This window comes from Jaculus jaculus, chromosome 15 (genome assembly GCF_020740685.1).
Source record: "Jaculus jaculus isolate mJacJac1 chromosome 15, mJacJac1.mat.Y.cur, whole genome shotgun sequence".
Lineage (NCBI taxonomy): Eukaryota > Metazoa > Chordata > Mammalia > Rodentia > Dipodidae > Jaculus > Jaculus jaculus.
Genome location: NC_059116.1, coordinates 34,622,041 through 34,639,455, shown reverse-complemented (window position 1 = coordinate 34,639,455; position 17,415 = coordinate 34,622,041). Strand labels below are relative to the sequence as shown.

Below are 17,415 nucleotides of genomic sequence, written 5' to 3'. Positions count from 1 at the left end.
TCATGTGGGTACTGGGGAACTGAACTCGGGTCCTTAGGTTTTGCAAGCAAGCGCCTTTACCGCTGGGCCATCTCATCTCTCCAGCCCTTGCTGGTCTTTATTGAAGGGTCTGAATAAATATGAGAAGGGGCGCTGGCTGGGGACGGGGAGGAATGGTTGGCTTTGGGTGGCACGCGTGGGTCACCTGCAGCCGCATTCAGTGGCCACCATGTTGGGCACGTGGTGCGCGCTGATGCGCTCCTCGGACAAGCTGATGAGCAGCTTGCCGGTGTAGGCGGTGGGCACGCAGCAGGGCGGGCGCGCCAGGGCGGCCCCACGCGCCTGCATCTTCAGTAGCAGCACCACGTGGTTTCCGTAGCGCGGGTTGCGGTCAGACTGCGGCCACCCGCACGAGCCCTGGCAGTTGTTGGCCTGGTAGGTCTCGGGGATGAGCACAGAGCGCTCGGCGCGCAGATCCACGCTCAGCTCGCGCAGCGAGCACGGGCCGTCCGCGGTGCTCCGCTGCGCGCGCGGCGCCGGCCCGCGCTCCTCCCGCGCGCGCCACTCGGTGCGCAGAGCCTGCAGCGCTTTCAGCAGCAGCAGCGCGCGCAGTGGGTCCCCAGGGCTGCGCGAGTCACCCGGGCACAGCGACAGCAGGCGCACCAACAGTGGGTGCGCAGCGGGTGGCAGGCCCGGGAGCCCACGCAACTCAGTGGCCGCCGCTTGAAGCTCTACGGCCACCCTGTGTGCCAGGCCCGAGACCCAAGACGCCGCCGGGGAGGGTTCCTGCAGCAGTACAGGGTCACCCGCGGTGGCAATGGCCGAAGCAGGAGACAGCAGCAGCAGTGGCTCCTCCCCGTGGAGCAGGTTCTCCAGCGCCGAGGGGTCTGACAGATTGACAAGGCCCTGCGGGAAGCTGTGTAGCGCGCCCGGGTCCAGGGCCAGGCGCGTGGAAGAGGCCCGAGCCCTGGGGTCTCGTAGCGCACGCGCCAAGCGCGTGAGGGTCTCCAGGAAGGGGTCAGCACTGTGTGGCATTCCTTCGGGCTCTGGGGACAGCCTGGAATGCAAGCGCAGCGGTCTAGGAGTGAGCGTGAGAGACTGCGCCGTCCCCAAGTCCCTGCTTCCCCGACCGGTGCGCACCTGGACGGAGGAAAGGGCACTGTGTCCAGCCGGCCATGCGAGGGCTGCGGTGCAGGTCCCTTTGGTGGCAGCAACAGCAAGGCTGGGGTCATCCGCGTGAAGCAGCGGGGGTCCGAGCCGAACAGCAAAGTCTGCAGCTGGGCGGTGCTCAGGGCAGCACCTGTGGGACATGTGTTGGGCTGAGAGGCCGGCTGCGACCCCGTCCCCCTTCCCCTCCAATTCCTCCAGGTCTTACGGTCTTCCAGGGACTGTAGAGTTAGGGTGAGCCCGGGTCTGCTCCAGGCTTCCTCGGGGTGGTCCACAACCATTGCCAGAAAGCGGGTGTCCCGGATGGGGCAGAGGCTCTGAGGAGATGAGGAACTCAATAGGGCTGGAGGAGGTGAGGCACACTTCCCTCCTCAGTTGCCCTTTCCCAGTTCTGGGGTCTCAGGCGCCTTTCCCTCGGGCACACCTTGAAAATTTTCCTCCCCTGCGACTAGCGGGGCTTTTGGCTGCGCAGGGGCCTCCCCATGCAACCTCCAGGTACCTGGACACCCCGCAGCCCAGCCCCAGTGACAGCGACCGCCGGACCTGGCCCTGGGTACACCACCAGCAGCGCCTGGGCCCCAGGGCTGGCTCCTCCAGGCGAGGGCTCCTGGAACCTCAGCAAGAGTGTGGGCTCCCATGTCACTGTGGTTAAGACAAGGGGGACACCTGAGCTTTTGGGGTCTATTCTGTAGAAAGCCCCGCCCCACCCCAACTGAAACCTCCATAACTCTCCTGGGGTCAGGCAGGCCTGAAAGAACCCTGAGTCAGGTGTAGTCTTTGCCTGGAGGGACATAGTGACCCCTCTTGACTAATTCCCTGTGGCCAGGAAGCAATGACCACTGGGGTGGGCAGTGGGGATATCTGAATGTGGGTGGGGGCTGCCTGGTCCAGTCCTACCTGCTTCAGCTTCCCTTTGGGTAGGGAGGTGTGGGAGGAGCCCCCCCTGGAGCTGGTCATAGGGATTGCTAACTTCCAAAAGTGCCATTGCCACCTCACAGGGGGACCCACAACCTCCTCCATGGCCTGGGGGACGAGGAGAGAGACCTGTAGCATCAGCTGAGGTGGGAGTTGTGCATCACCTCATTTTATCTGGCAAGACCTGGGCACCCACCAATGGTAACAGAATTGTGCACAGCCCCCACCCCTCACAGACGTACATACCTTCATCCAGGGGCAGGACCAGCAGTCCCTGCCCCCCAGGTTCCCTCAGCCATGCCCCCAGGTGTCGCAAAATGGGAAGGGCAGACTGTGAGTCAGGACTGCAAATCCCAAAGGTGGCCAGGTCTTGGGGACCCCAGTGGGATTCCCGCAGGGCTTCCAGGAAGGCATGCTCATAGTTGCCCAGACCTCCCACCACCCGCAGAGTGGCTGTGCTCCTGTTGCTTGCCCCTCTCAATGTCACCAAGCAAAAGGGTTCTGGGGGGCTGCCTGAAGGCCAGGCCCAATCTTCAAGGAAGACGAGGCCAGTGTTGTTGGCTGGCTCTTCTGTGGGTGTCTTGGTCCCCAACACAGCCCCTGTGGTCACCAGTAGCAGAGCCAGGCGAGTGAGAGATGGCCCCTGCATGTTGTTTTAAGGGGCTGGGTGGGTGGCCTGCTTTATATGTGTGGCCAAGGATGAATGCTCGGGAGGGAGGCCCCCATCAACTCGGTGGAGGCGACCTTGGGGGACAGTGCTTAGCAAGTGGGAGGTGGCCTTCTCAAAGGGCTTTCTGTCCCAGGCCACCTGCCTGGCCTTAGCAGCAGAAGCTAAGCAGGGACCAAGCTGTCCTTGAACACCACCGTCTTGTCTGTCCTCCAGGTGGGGCGCACTGCCCTGCTGAAGGAGCCTGTTGCCCAACTCATGTTTGCTCACCCACCTCTGGGCACCCCAGGAGAGAACAGGTCTATAAGTTATTAACTACCCACCAGAACCCCACAATGCCCAGGTGGGCCACAGCACCCTTCCTCCATAATTACAATGCTCCAGGAAGAACTGTGGGGCCCCACCCATGGCCACAACAGCAGCACACTGCAGACATGGGGGAGGCTGTTTAATGGACTCTGGACAGGACAAAATACAAAACCTTCCAAGGACTCCCAGTGGGAAAAGACAGACCAGACGAAAGGGCAGTGGCTTCAATTGGTGGGGGGAGGGGGTGGAATGTTTCCTGGCCCTTCGGAGGGGAGTGGAGGTCTCAGCATGGGAGGCATGGGAGTTGGGTGCACCCCTGGAGGCTGAGGGTGGACTCCAGGAGGCTGGGGGTGGACCCCAGGAGCAGGATGGACCCCAGGAGGCTGGGGATGTACCCCTGGAGCCTGTGGGTGGATCCCGGGGGCTGGTGGGTGCACCCCTGGGGCTGGTGGGTGCACCCCCGGGGCCTGGGGGTGGACTGCAGGAGCAGGTGGGTGCACTCCTGGGGCCTGAGGGTGAACCCCAGCTGCTGGGGGAGGGTGTACACCTGGGGCTGGTGGGTGCACCCCAGGAGCAGGTGGATGTACCCCAGGAGCAGGTGGGTGTACCCCAGGGGCTGGTGGGTGTACCCCTGGAGCAGGTGGGTGGACCCCAGAAGTTGGTGGGTGGACTACTGGTGTCGGAGGGTGGACTCCAGGAGCTGGGGGATGGACCCCAGGAGCTGGAGGATGGACTCCAGATGTAGGTGGGTGGACCACTGGGGCTGGGGGATGGACCCCAGGAGCTGGTGGGGGTAGCTGGGGAGGCCCAGGGGGGCCAGAGGGAGCAGGCCCAGTGGGGGGCATGGGAGGTAGAGGCAGGCCACCAGGTGGGGGTGGGGGCAAGGCCTCAGGCAGAGGTGGTCTAGGGGGCAGGCCATTCATCAGTGGGGGAGGGGGCCGCTTCACACCGGGAGGTCCTGCAGGGAGGGTGGGTGGGGCTGGGGGTTTCTCCATCTTAAAGTGGAACTGGAGGAAAAACTGCAAAGGAAAAGAGGGACAGAGAGAGGGCAAAATTAGCTGGCATGGCTCACAGAGGAAAATGAGACTCACAGCGCCCCCTACCACAACCCAGGCCCTGGCCCACCTGCTTAGTCTCCCGGTTCCAGTGGGTCCAGAACTTGCCCTCAGCCTTGTCAATCTCTCGGCTGGGCACCTGGGAGAACGAGAGAGACATTGGGGCCCCAGGGCTGGTGCTTGGGCAAGGAGTTTAGAGGAGACCCCAGGCTGGGGTAACAGGCAGGCCCAGTTGTTACTCTGACCTTGAAGGCAATGGTCTCATAGGGCTCCGCTGCCATGAGGAGGTATTGCCAGCGACGGTCTGGGGGTTCGATCCTCTGCTCATAGGCCGACATGAAGCGGTGGCGGGGCATGATACCCTCAGCGATCTCAGGGTAGTCGATCTGGGGACATGTACATGGCAGCACTGTCTTCATAGGTTCCTGGGACTATTCTGCACCCCCAAGGCCCAAACCCCAACCTCACCTGGAACAAGAGGCTCTGCTGACCCATCTCTGTGTCCCTCTGCTTGGTTACTGCAACACAGAAGGGGTGCTCAGGAGGCCTGTTCACACAGCTGGGGTCACTAAGGAGGGTGGTCCTGATGAAGCCTCTGTGTGGCTAGGGAGACCACTAGGATCTGCCAGGACTTGTGGAGAGCAACAGCACATGGGCCAAGTGTCTGAATGTATCACTCACATGGGTGTCAGGTGTACATCTCAAAGCTAGGGTATTATTGGTATACCAGTGAGGCCAGCCCTCAGGACTGTGTCTGGGACAGTGAGAGGAAGGCCTCTGGCCATAACTGTTGGAGGCAGTGGGTGAATCCAATCCACCATAAACTTTAACAGCAGAGCCACCCAGTGGTAGCCTTCCCTTATAGATCTGGCCACTGCAGATGGCTGCAGGCTGTTCGAAGGTCACCTGCTAGGCATGCTGTAGTGAATCAGAGAAGCGGTTTCCTACAGGTATGGGTAACTAACCAGGCCACGCCACTCCTCTGCTAAGGGAACCAGCAAATGCTGCTTCCAGGACAACCTGTCTCCTTTCCTTCCTTCTTTTACCAAGGTCTCCAGGACTCAGCACCCATGGGGGAGGCCAGTGCTTATCGGCTACCTGATGACTCTCAACAGCAGGGGCTGTGTGTGAGAGGTGGGGGCTGCTGTGTAAAGGCCAGATGACAGTGACAGGCTGTGTGTGGCCTAGAACAGGTGTCTCCTGCATCCATTCATGCTGCCTCCAACCTACAGCCCCACCTTTGTAGCCAGGACGGCCAATCTTCACAAATTTCTTCACCTCCACCTTGACCTTTTCAGGAGCTGGCTGGGCGGGAGCTTCCTTGGCCTCCTTGGCTGCTCGCCGGGCTCTGTGGGCAGTAAGCACTAGAGTGGTGGCCCCTCCACCCAGGCCAAGGCCACAAACCCAGAGGGCTCCAGAGCAGCAGCAGTGGGGACAGCAAAGGATGCCACACTCCCAATGTCCCTTGTTCTCTCTCTCTCTCTTTTTTTTTCCCAGCCATTTTTATTTCCCCTTGTTCTCTTTAGAGAACCACCCCCATATGGATTCTTCTACCTCAACCTCCTGAGTGCTGGGATGAATCAGTTGGTCACAAGCCCCAAAACCAGGGCAGTCTTGCCCCCCCCCCCCAAAAAAAAGTGACCTCCCAACCCCAAGTCATAACCTGGGCCACTGGGACTCACAAGTTGGTCTGGTGTTTCTTCCCTTGGGTGTGAGCCAGGTAACTCCCCTGCAGAGGAAAGAGGACCATTCAAGGACTGGGGAACTGGGTCATCTCGCCCAGGCTAGGCAGACATCTGCCTGAGGGGAAGAAAACAGCTCTGGTTGGGTGACCCTGCTCCAAGTCCCAGACCTGGGAACTGCATAGCCTGCAGGACTGTGCACATGTGGATGTGGCTGAGTTTGAGACAGCTGTGTGACACTTTTCCTCATGACAACCTGGGAAGCCTCCTCCATTGCTGAGACCAACATGCCAACCAATAGTCTCTAGTGACAATCATGCCCCAGGGTATACTGGACAGTGTGTGGGCACATATCTGACACTGGGGAGCTCCTGGCATGGAATGGGTGGAGGTCAAGGACACAGCTCAGCACCACAGGCAACAAGCTGCTCCACGAGCAACAGCCTGTTGAGGGTCCACAAGTCACACACGCTGGTGAACAGAGGGGGACAGACCAATGGGACCTCTCCTCAGGAAGCACTGGCAGGCAAATGTTACTGTGGCAACATTTATGAATCCTGCTGATGCCCACACATCCTGTGCTGGGACACCAACAGCCAAAGGAAAAAGAAGAGAAGGGCCCAGGAGAGCCACAGCTCCGTGGCCAGGGCCTGTGATCCCTGAGGTTCTCGGCCAGTAGGGCTGCAGAGAGCCTGTCTCCAAGAGAAGGAACAAAGTGGGTGGTGTGAAGTGAGGGTGAGCATGTACATCCTGGGTTCCATCCCCAGCACCGAAAGAGAAGAAAAATAAAAAACAAACTGACTCTGGATCAGTGAGCATGACTGTTACTCTGAGCAACAGTTCTCTTGTCACAATGAACAGGGCAACAGCCCCAGAGGCAACAGTGGAGGCAGCGGAGGCCAGGGCATACCTCATTGTTGTGCAGTGTCAGGCAGAGCTTGCATTCATAGGATCCCAGATGATTTTTCATGAAATAGGGGTCCTGAAAGAGAACAAATCGCTGGGGTTAGATGGCAAAGACCATGGCCTTCTGGGACCCCAGGGAATGCTCTTGGTAGGGTAAGTACAGCTTTGCCCAATGGTGCTGGGGGCAGGTGGCCTCTGTGAGTATAGGGACACTGTTTGGTGTGAGGGAAGAAGGGACCCATGATGCCCCTGGATGTAGGCAGCCCACCTTGTTGATGTCAATTGTTTCAAGGGCCAGCTGTCGCAGGCGCTCACGGCGGTCTCGGTTGCTCTCTGAAGAGGATGCAACGCCCCCGCTCCCAGTCTTGCCGCCAGGTCGATGCTGGAAGTCCATGATGAAGGTCTTGGAGTGTTAGGAGACAGGAAGAAACCTGGGGACACAAAGGAGAGACTGTTGCCCAGATAGCCATGGGCATCCAGGTCAACCTGGCCTTCAGTCACAGCCCAGAAGCTACCCAGTCACCAGAGCCACTGGCCTGGTCCTAAAGAACTACTAGGACACCACCACCAAGTGACTGGGGGAGGCGGGGCACTTCAGCCATAGTGCACCCAGGCAAGGCATATCCAGGAAGCTTTCCCCAGACTGAACAAACCTTTAGACCTCTCAGTTTTGTTCTGGTTGAGGCAAGGTCTCATAGCCAAAGGTGACACCTTGAACTCCTGATCTTCCTACCTTCACCTGTGAAAAGCCAGAATGACCCATGTATATCCCGTGGCCAGTTCAGTTCCCCCTGCCTCGAGGTAGGGTCTTTATCTAAAATTAACCTAGAACTCTGTACCCCATGCTGGCCCTGAACTCCAAATGTGTGTGCCTTCTTGTGCACATGTGCGACATTGCAGGCTTGCATCACTATGCATTTGGCTATGTGGGACTTGGAGATTGGAACATGAGTTCTTAGGGTTCACAGGAAAGCGCCTTAACCACTAAGCCATCTCTCCAGCCCCCAGCTTCTTTCTTTCTTTATTATTATTTTTGTTTTTCAAGGGAGGTTCTCATACTAGCCCATGCTCTGGCTTCTTCTTTTCTTTTCTTTTTTTTGGTTTTTTGAGGTAGGGTCTCGCTCTAGCTCAGGCTGACCTGGAATTCACTATGTAGTCTCAGGGTGGCCTCAAAAATCACAGCACTCCTTCTACCTCTACCTCCTGAGTGCTGGGATTAAAGGTGTATGCCACCACACCTGGCTTTTTTAAACTTTTTATTAACAGCTTTAATTATTTTTATGCAAGTAGAGATAGAATGGGTGCACCAGGACCTCCAGCCACTGCAAATGAATTCCAGATGCATGAGCCACTTTGGACCTTGAGTTCTATGTGGATACTGGAAAACAGAAGCAAGGTTGTTAGGCTTTGCAGGCAAGTGCTTTAACTGCCAGCCATCTCTCCAGCACCATGCCTGACTTTGTGCCTCTCCATGCCTGACTTAAAAAAAAAAAAATTATTATTTGGGCTGGAGAGGTGGCTTAGAGGTTAAGGCATTTGCCTGCAAAGCTTAAGGGCCCATGTTCTACTTTCCAGTTCCCATACAAGGCAGATGCACAAGGTGACACAAGGGCAAGGTCACGCATATGCACAAGGTGGTGCATGAGTCTGGAGATCAACCTCAGTGGCTGGAAGCCCTGGCACACCAATTCTCTCTCTCATAAAAAAAAGTAAAATTATTTTCCTTATTAGCAAGCAGAGTGTGGTGGTAGGGAACAGGCATGCCAGAGTTTTTGCCACTGTAACTGAATTCCAGATACATTTGCCACTTCTTAAAAAAATAAATATTTGGGCTGGGCGTGGTGGCGCACGCCTTTGCCTTTAATCCCAGCACTCGGGAGGCAGAGGTAGGAGGATCGCTGAGAGTTTGAGGCCACCCTGAGACTACATAGTGAATTCCAGGTCAGCCTGAGCCAGAGTGAGACCCTAACTCGAAAAACCAAAAAAATAAAATAAAATAAATAAATAAATATTTGGGCTGGAGAGGTGGCTTAGCGGTTAAGTGCTTGTGAAACCTAAGGACCCCAGTTTGAGGCTCGATTCCCCAGGACTCACGTTAGCCAGATGCACAAGGGGTGCACGCGTCTGGAGTTTGTTTGCAGTGGCTGGAGGTTCTGGCCAGCCCATTCTCTCTCTCTCCCTCTTTCTTTCTGTCACTCTCAAATAAAATAATAAACAAAAAAATTAAAAGAAAAAAATAAATATTTTTAAATTTTTGATTTTTAAAAATTTATAGTGAGGGAGGGAGAGAGAGTGGGCTTGGCAGGGCCTCTAGCCTCTGCAAATGAACTCCAGACACATATGCCATCATGTGAATCTGGTTTATGTGGGACCTAAAGAATCTAAACTGGGTCTTTAGGCTTCGCAGGCAAGAGCTTTAACCACTAAGCCATCTCTCAAGCCCTATTTTATACTATTTTTTATTTGCAAGCAGAGAGAGGGAAGGGGATAGGAGGAAGGAAGGAAGGGAGGGAGGGGACAGAGAGAATGGGCGTGCCAGGGCCCCTAGCCACTGCAAACTCCAGATGCATGTGCCCCCTAGTGCATTTGGCTTATGTGGGTACTGGGGAACCGAACCTGGGTCTTTTGGCTTTGCAAGCAAACACCTTAACTGTTAAGCCATCTCTCCAGCCCAACATTTGCATCTGGCTTTATATGGGTACTAGGAATGGAACCCAGACCATCAGGCTTTGCAAGCAAGTGCCTTTAACCACTGAACTATCTCTCCAGCAATCCCAACGCAGATCATTTTTTCCAGACAGGATTCCATGTAGCTCAGGCTGGCCTTGAGCCTATGTATTCAAGGATGATCTTAAACTCCTGATCCTTCTGCCTCAACCTTGAGTGCTGAGATGACAGCTATCCAGCCAAACTTCTATGTTGTGTGTGTAAGTGCCACAGCACATATGTAGAGGCCAAAGGACAACTTTGGGTGTCAGTCCTCACTGTCCACCTTGTTTAAGGTAGGGTCTCTCATTGTTCCCTGTGCTGAGGGTGACAGTCTGGCTGGTGAGCTACTAGGAGATTGTCTCTACCCTTTCTGGTCCTAGCTAGGCTCCAGAGGATCACAGACCCTAGTGCTACAGCACCTGGCTTGACGTGGGTGCTGGGGATCTGAACTCAGGTCCTCATGCTTGTGGAGGAAGCCTCTATCCAAGGAGATGTCTCCCCAGGCAAACTACTAACATTGAGGGTAACCGCAGGTAGCTCCACACTCAACCAGGAGCCAGACCTAGAGAGCATGCTGGAACAGGTGGGAGGGGCAGCAATATCTGAGCATAACACAAAAGAATATAAGAGATGGAGGCTGGATGCAACTCAGTGGGGGACCCTTGTCTAGTCCATCTTTTGCACCAAAACAATTAATGTAATCAGCTTATGAGAAAAAAAAAAAAAACGGGACAAAAGAAGCCAGGATGAACACATACTTTCAATAAGGAACGCTCTTTTCGTTTTCCAGGCAATGTCTCTCTGTAGGCCAGGCTGACCTGGATCTCAAGGAAATCCTTCTGCCTCAGCTTCACGGGTGGTGGAACTAAAGGCAGCGCCAACTCACTCTGGACGTTTTCTTTCTCTTTTAGTGGGGATGAGGTGGAAGCCAAAGTCATGTCGGGATATTTTAGAAAACAAAAAGCGCAGGGCGTAGCAGCTGGCGCCTGTCATCCCAGCAAGCACCTGGGAGGCCAAGAGTTCGAGGCCAGCCTGGGGTACAGTGAGTGGATGGGAGAGATGAATCCCATGGGGCATTGACAGGAAATCCACAAAGTATGCCCAAGAATAGGTAAGCGCACAGAGAGATGTGATTTGTGAAAGGAGTGGTTAAGAAGCGGGGGGGGGGGGGGTCGTCCCCAAGGACAGACAAACAGTTCTGGGTGGAGACACCGCTATTCTTGATCCCAGGATTCCAGGCGGCTCTATAGCAAGGCGCGCACTACTCGCGCCCTGGATTTGCCCAGATCCTCGATTTACAAGGAGAGAAAATGAGGCAGTCACCGGGATCAGAGAGCCCGCCACAACCCCAGGCAAACAACCCCCACACAGCGGCCCATGAAGGCTCTACGATTCCCGCTCAGAGAACACAAGTATCGCGAGAACGCGCTCCCGTTGGCGTCTCGCCCGGGCACGTGTCCCCAGCCGCGTAACTCGCCGCCGGCCCCGCGTCCCCGCATACCCAGGCCCTCCCAGCGTGCCCCCGAGCAGCGGCCGGCGCCACGCTCAGTCCACGCAGCTCCTCACCAGCGCCAGAGGCCGGACCGTCCGGGCCCGTCTCCTCAAAGGCCACGACTTCACTTTGCGCACGCGCACGGCGGACTAAGCAACCACTTCCGGTTGCAAACGGGGCGGAATTTCCCCTACGCGCATGCTCCAACCATCCGGGAACCCCTGGCAGCCGCTCAAAGGACGTGAAGAAAAAGAGGCGGGGTTGAAAAAAATGTAGGCTGGACACTTAGGTGAACGTGGACGTAACGTTTTCAACAAGCTCTCGGCCCGCTCCAAGTCTCGCGATACTAACTTTCGCGAGAGAGGGTTTTCTCCGTTATGGTGGGCTCACCTTTTAGGGCTGTTGGCCCCAGAGTGAGCTTCGCTTGTGGGGACGTGCTGAGAATCTAACGACACCCGGTGTTTAGTGTATTTCACGGTTACGTAAGGACAGCCGGTCTCCCTCACGAGCGCGGGGGTAGTTCCCACTCGAAACTCGCACGCCAGCGCCACGCACAGGCGGGTGATGGGATGGCCGACCCTGCGGTGCGCAGGCGCACTAGCCCAGGTGGTTCCCTGAGACATTTGTGGCGCCAGCCGGGGCTCGCGGGAGACAGAGGGCCGCCGTAAAGGCGGACGGGCCCGGCCCTGGCTCCGGTCCTAGTTCGGGATGCGGTACAACGAGAAGGAGCTGCGGGCGCTGTCCAGGCAGCCGGCTGAGATGGCAGCCGAGCTGAGCATGCGGGGTCCTAAGAAGGGGAGCGGTGAGCGGGGTCACTGCCGGGTCCCGGGTTTGGGAATCCGGGTAGGCGGGGATCCCGAGGCCGTGCTGAGCCCGCCCTCTGCCTGCCCGCAGTGCCCAAGCGGCGGCTGGTGAAGTTGGTGGTCAACTTCCTGTTCTACTTCCGCACGGACGAGGCCGAGGTAGGATGGAGGGGTGGGGGCTCAAAAGGGTCCGCGCGGGCCGAGGCTCACGGCAGTGTCTCGCGCAGCCCCTTGGAGCCCTGTTGCTGGAGCGGTGCAAAGTGGTCCAAGAAGAGCTCTGCGTCTTCTCCATCAGTAAGTGGACGGACCCCGGTCCCCAGAGCCCCTTGATTGTCCTCTGTTGTTCTCTGCGCCCCCAGCCCTGCACCAGCTGTCACCAAAAACGACACTGGGACCTGGTCTAGCTGGGTGCGTCGTTTGCTCCACCCTTCAGTCATGTCGAGAGAACGCTGTCCTTCAGGGTACCACGGACTTGGTGCTTTTGGACAGCACAAAGTGTCGGTTACCAAGGTCGTGTGGGGAAGACCTCTCCTGGAGAATTTTAGGGTTCTCTGGCTTACCTGTGTCTGCCCAAGTTTCTTACAAGATCCTCCTCCTTTTGAGGCGGGGGTCTCACTGTTGCCCAAGCTGACCTCAAACTCCCAGCGATCGTCCCAAATCCTGGGACTAAAAGTGTCAGCCACCATACTTGACTTTGCTCCCCTTTATGACACCAGCCCTTGAATTTAGGATTCATTGACTCCCTCAACCGTTCACATCTGCAAAGACTTCATTTCCCAATAGGTTCCCATTCACAGATTCAGGGTTAGGACTAATCCGGGACAGGCAGATGGACTGGGACAGAGGACAGGCAGTCTGAAACCCTAGTGAGAGGAAGCTGGGCTTGAGTCCAGGTGGGGACCCACGGCTGGTGGCTCCCTTCTCCCTCCCCCAGGCTTCCTGGAGGACCCTGAGAGGAAGTATCACTTCGAGTGCTGGAGCCAAGAGCAGTGCCAGGAGTGGACGGAGGCTTTGCGCAGGGCCAGGTGGGGTCTTGGGGACCACCGGGAGGCAAGGGACAGCTGGGAGCTAGGTAGAAATGGGGAATATGACCAACGACTTGGCCTCTTCCTTAGCTATGAGTACATGCGAAGGAGCCTCATCTTCTACCGGCATGAGATCCAGAAGATGACAGGCAAGGTGTGTGGGCCTGGAGGGGCGGGGTAGCCCTCCCTGGCCCCCTCCCCTCACAGCCACTGTGCACTTTACAGGACCCGCTGGAGCAGTTTGGGATCTCCGAGGAGGCCAGATTCCAGCTGAAGAGCCTTCCTAGGGATGGGTGGACAGCTTGCCTAGACTCCCAGCCAGACACGCTGAACTGACCCTTACCTGGTCTCCAAGCCACCCTGGGTTTTCCTATGGGGAGTTGTTCAGGCTTAGACACCCCGAACCCAAGTCCTGGAATACACAGGTCTGCCATCTCCGTGCTACTGCCCACACCCTGGGACTGAACCTGGTGCGGCTCTTCAGTACCAGCTGAATGTACAAAGCTAGGCGAAGCTGTGAATGATGAGGGGTCCCCCTCAGCCAGCCATGAACCCCACTGATGGGGCAGGCTACTGCACCAAGCCTGCCCTGTAATAAAGGTACCTCTTTTCCAAAGCATTTGGTTTACTGAGTCGGGAGAGGGAACCAGGTAGCCAGACATCTCTTAGGGAGGGGAAGAGGCTGGGCAGTTACATTATGGGGGTGCTGTCACCCAGAACAGACACTGGGAGTTCTGGAAGACAAGACCAGGAGTCTCCCACTGTGGTGGGGACTGAAACATTGTCCTTAGCTCAGTCTAAAGTCTTAAGCATGGCCATCCCCAGGAAGGGGTCCTCTCTGCCACTGTCAACACTTACAGGCCTGCTGACAGGAGGCTGTTAAACCCAGGAGGCAAGCCCACCCCTCAGTGACAATGCATATAAAGACCATTCAGTCCAAGTGAAAACAGCTTTTATTATAGTGCCTGGAGGTGCAACAATGCAGCGGGTTGCTATGGAAGGGGCAGGACAGGGCAAGGGATGAAACAGAACAGTGCATCCATTAAGAACAGACCATTGGGAGATGGGAGACAAGTAAGGTGGCACAGGGTTTCAGATGAAGGTGGGGCTGGGTGGGAAGCTGCGCTAGGTGAGGTTGGGAACTGGTGGATATTCCTATGGCTGGATATTGGGTGTCAGGTGAAGCTTAAATAGTTCCCTTGTGTGGATGAGCATGAAGGATGAGGGAGAGTTTGGGGAGCGGGTCCGAGTCCGCAGAGCTTCCTGTCATTCCTGAGCTAGAACCTGGCTACAGCAGTGCAGCCTGCAGTCTGTTCAGTGTGGGGATCTGGGAGTGCAGGGAACAGAGCCACTAGTGTCTCATCTCCTAACACTCAAGTACGGTGGATGTGGTGGCAGAGCAGGCAGGCGTCCACACATTACCAAGGCCTGTCCTGTGCTGCCTGAGCAGCGGCTGCCTGGGGAGGCAGGTGGCATACAGTGTTTGCTTAGGAGTGTTTGTTCCAGGCCAGCGTCTACTGTGCATGCCCTACATCCCTGTGGTGCCCTAGGGGGCTGTGTAATGCGCAGTGGCCCCCAGCCCCAGGGGTCCACAGGAATGAGGCAGGGCACTTACAAGGCCCAGCCAAGAGCACCAACAAGGAGGGAAGGGGAGGGTCACCAGCACCATCTTCAGGACTAGTGGCTGGGGTGGGGCAGGGTCCAACAAGTCCTACTTTCCAGCCCAGCCACATCCCCAACCTAAGTCAGGCTCAGCAAGCCCAAAGGGCCCTGCCCCAGCCCTGGCTCCTCTGCTGCCACACCCAGAGCAGTGGTCCCCAGCAGCTTTGGGAACCTGCGTGGATGTAGTGATGCAGGTCTGGGCTGTGCTTCTGCAGGGTCCCTGGGGCCTGAGTCATTTTTGTGCATTTGAATAAATAAAAGGATTTTTCCTCCTCACTTTTCTTTTTTTTTTTTTTTAAAGTTCACTGTGCATTATACAATCTAAAAATAAATGCGGTCAAGTCTATGAAATTTATAAACTTTCCTCACATCTCTATAAAATACTGTCACTCCTTAGTGTGACTCTCTTATACACAGATGCCAGGGGACCCGCAGTGGCCAGCCCCACGTCACCTGGCTAGCAAAGGGATACAAGAGTAAATGCACTTGTCACACGAGCCAACTGAACCCTGGAGTCACAGACCAAGCCTGTCAGCACCACTCAGAGCCAGACCGGGGTCCGTCCTGCCAGCCCAGCCTGTGCCCGCCGCACTCCCATGCCAAGGCAGGGCAGAGCCGCAGGGCCAACTACTGGCCGTTCACAGTGACGGCCGGAGCCCCGAGTCGGGCGCACCTTTGGTACAGGAGCAAGCGGCGGGCACTTCTGAGAATCTTTTGGCGTTGGTCAACATCCGGGACAGCACCGAAGCGCAGGTGGAGGCAGGCGCAGGCCTGGAGGCGAGATAGCACCGGGATGAAGGTGGCGTCCTCGTGGCGGCCAGCCCATGCGTGGGCTAAGTCTTTATAGATTCTCTCAGACACAGACGTCTCAAGAGGTTGCCTTGGACGACTTTGATGGAATAAAGTAAGTCAGAATTGCTTATACTTTTTTTTAAAAAAAGATAAATACTTTATCTAAACTATCGACAGTACGAACTGGACCAGCCCAGCACCTCCTGTGGTGCCGCTGATTCACAGTGGGGCTCCCGGCATCTCCCTTCTGCCACGAGCAGGAGCCCATCAGGCTGCGGGCACTGGTAGCGGGCGTTGGTCCACACCGTCCTTGCATAGGTCGCGGTTGAGGTAGAAGTCCTAATTACCTGTGGGCACGTCGGAGGAAGAGCAGCCACATTAGTCCAGAGAAGGTCGGCACTTACCCAGGTAGGCAAAAGTTGCCTCGGCGCACACCCACCATGGGCTGAGCCACCCCACAGGGCATAAGAAGTCCTCCCATTGGCAAATGGAGTGTGGCAGGCCTAACCAGCACTGTGCCTGGGCTGGCTGCCATATGCCCACAGGAGGCCAGACAGCTGGTCACTGCGTCAGCCCTGGCTGCCGCCTGACTCCTCACTCAGCAGGCTCGTCCGTCCTCACAGTCAGGAGTGCAGCCCAGCAAGGTTCCACACCACCCAGGGACGTGCAGATGGTTAAGGCTAGGGGCCACCATGGACCATGAAAGCCCTTTTCTGAGCTGAGGAATGACCATGGTGCCTCAGGCAGCCCTTCCTAGCCATGGCCCAAAGCCTCACCCACCCTTATCTCTTGGCAGGTGGGCTAGAGCCTGCTGTAGGCCAGAGGCCTCATGTGGGGCTGCGCTGCCCTGGCCAACCACAGAGGTTTGTCCTCTCAGCTGCTTGCTGGGGCCATGCAGAGCCCGTGCGCACAGGGATGGAGCAGCCCTGCCTCTTCGCCTCCCCACTCCACAGCTCATGACCCTGGGCCTCTGCTGAGCCTGCTGGCTGTCTTCTGGATAAAAGGAGGGGCTCGTTTTCCCGAGTGAACCACCTCATCTGCTCTAGCCTTACCTTACAGCATAGGAACTGCTAGCTAAGCAAGGTCTTTAGCGAGGCTTAACCCCCGAAAGGTGCGCGGCATAAGGAGGCGGCATGCCAAGGGAAACCCACACAGCAGACGGCCCTGTGGAGCTGGCCTGTGGGGCGGCGGGCGCAGCTTGTGCCAGGGCCAGCCGGGGCAGGGGCTGGTGGTGCACCGTGAAGGAGGGACGGGAGACCTTGTGTGGAAGGGAGGCGAGCTTGACAGACAGAGAGGCGTTAGCAGGCTGCAGAGAGGCGGCAGAGGAGGGGGGTAAGAAAGCTTTGTTAGGCGGGAGGGAGGCAAGGCTCTGTAGAAGCACAGGCTCGGAGTTAGAGGCCAGCAGCGCAGGTGGAGGAGGCAAGGTGACGTTAGGTGGAGGTGCGTGGAGGATGGGTGGCCCCACAGGGTGCCGGCCCAGGTGCTGAGGAGGAAGCAGGGGAGGTGGAGGGGGCGGCCGAGTCTCAGCTGAGGCCGCGGCCTGCAAGGAAGAGGCAGGGGTGCTGCTAGCTGCCGCCTGCAGCGAGCTCAGGCCCAGCGTAGCGCTGCTACACACAGCCCCGCCGCCGACACCAGCTCCAAACGCGTGAGCAGAGGCGGAGGGCACCGCGTGGTTAAACACACCTGCAAACAGGAGAGAGAAGGCAGCTTTAACAGGCACGTCCAGCCGAAGCGAAGAGAAGCAGTCACCAAACAGGGAGAAGCAGAGCGTCAGTGAGCAAGTGAGCATAAGCACAAGCAGCGGGCAGCAGGCTCCACAGGGACACTTACCTGCAGGCCGAGGCCCGCCCCTCGGGCCCACCTGCCCGCCCCTGCCCAGCCAGGACTCTGCAAGCCCGCCCGGCCAGGGCTGCGTTCCACCCTGAGTCTGCACAGGTGCTTTAGGGCTCATTCTTGCCCAAGGCCAGCTTCCATGAACTGGCCACAGGGCACATGGGTGGTCACCTCAAATAGGGACACCCTGGCAGAGGAATGCCCTAGCTGCGTACACGACGGTCTTCTGGAAACAAGAGGTGCATATTATGAGGCTTGGGCCCACAGACACACTACAACAATGGCCAGCTTGAGAAAGGACAATGAGGCTGTGCATCCCTAGAGTACTTGAGAAGGAATGTGTGAAGACCTCCATTCCTGGGAGGTGGAGGAGTCTTGCCTGCAACTGGAATCCTGCCCTGGGAGGCTGGCCCACCTTT

At 57.2% G+C, this 17,415-nt stretch overlaps 4 protein-coding genes across 8 annotated transcripts in view; 1 reads left to right on the top strand and 3 right to left on the bottom strand.

The window, feature by feature from the left end:
- Positions 1-180: 180 nt before the first annotated feature.
- On the bottom strand, positions 181-2,710 carry Amh (anti-Mullerian hormone). Its single transcript, XM_004654914.2, has 5 exons — positions 2,308-2,710; positions 1,646-1,788; positions 1,355-1,463; positions 1,120-1,279; positions 181-1,036 (listed from the first exon to the last, which is right to left on the bottom strand). The coding sequence occupies exons 1-5, from the start codon at positions 2,708-2,710 to the stop codon at positions 181-183; spliced, it is 1,671 nt and encodes a 556-aa protein (XP_004654971.1).
- Positions 2,711-3,161: 451 nt separating this feature from the next.
- On the bottom strand, positions 3,162-11,092 carry Sf3a2 (splicing factor 3a subunit 2). 2 transcript variants are annotated; one of them, XM_045134893.1, is made up of 10 exons: positions 10,956-11,025; positions 7,334-7,419; positions 6,949-7,111; positions 6,685-6,756; positions 5,775-5,821; positions 5,331-5,440; positions 4,561-4,610; positions 4,338-4,478; positions 4,163-4,231; positions 3,162-4,056 (listed from the first exon to the last, which is right to left on the bottom strand). In XM_045134893.1, the coding sequence occupies exons 3-10, from the start codon at positions 7,072-7,074 to the stop codon at positions 3,262-3,264; spliced, it is 1,410 nt and encodes a 469-aa protein (XP_044990828.1). In that variant the 5' UTR covers positions 7,075-7,111; positions 7,334-7,419; positions 10,956-11,025; the 3' UTR covers positions 3,162-3,261. The 2 variants fall into 2 exon arrangements, with proteins under 2 accessions (XP_044990828.1, XP_004654970.1); XM_004654913.2 differs by lacking the exon at positions 7,334-7,419 and having other exon boundaries at positions 10,956-11,092.
- A 148-nt stretch (positions 11,093-11,240) lies between these two features.
- Plekhj1 (pleckstrin homology domain containing J1) lies at positions 11,241-13,325 on the top strand. The gene is made up of 6 exons (XM_004654912.2): positions 11,241-11,683; positions 11,776-11,843; positions 11,912-11,978; positions 12,619-12,709; positions 12,800-12,863; positions 12,935-13,325. Exons 1-6 carry the CDS (start codon positions 11,590-11,592, stop codon positions 13,043-13,045), a joined length of 495 nt encoding a protein of 164 aa, XP_004654969.1. The 5' UTR covers positions 11,241-11,589; the 3' UTR covers positions 13,046-13,325.
- Positions 13,326-13,644: 319 nt separating this feature from the next.
- The window catches only part of Dot1l (DOT1 like histone lysine methyltransferase), a 51,281-nt gene continuing 47,510 nt past the window's right edge, over positions 13,645-17,415 (bottom strand). For 3 of the 4 annotated variants that reach the window (XM_004654911.3, XM_045134890.1, XM_045134891.1), the window contains 2 exons: positions 16,216-16,846; positions 13,645-15,510 (listed from right to left, as the gene is read on the bottom strand). In XM_004654911.3, the coding sequence (XP_004654968.1) occupies positions 16,251-16,846 (596 nt within the window). In that variant the 3' untranslated portion in view covers positions 13,645-15,510; positions 16,216-16,250. The remainder of the gene's footprint in view (positions 15,511-16,215; positions 16,847-17,415) is intronic. The other variant, XM_045134892.1, reaches the window with a different exon arrangement.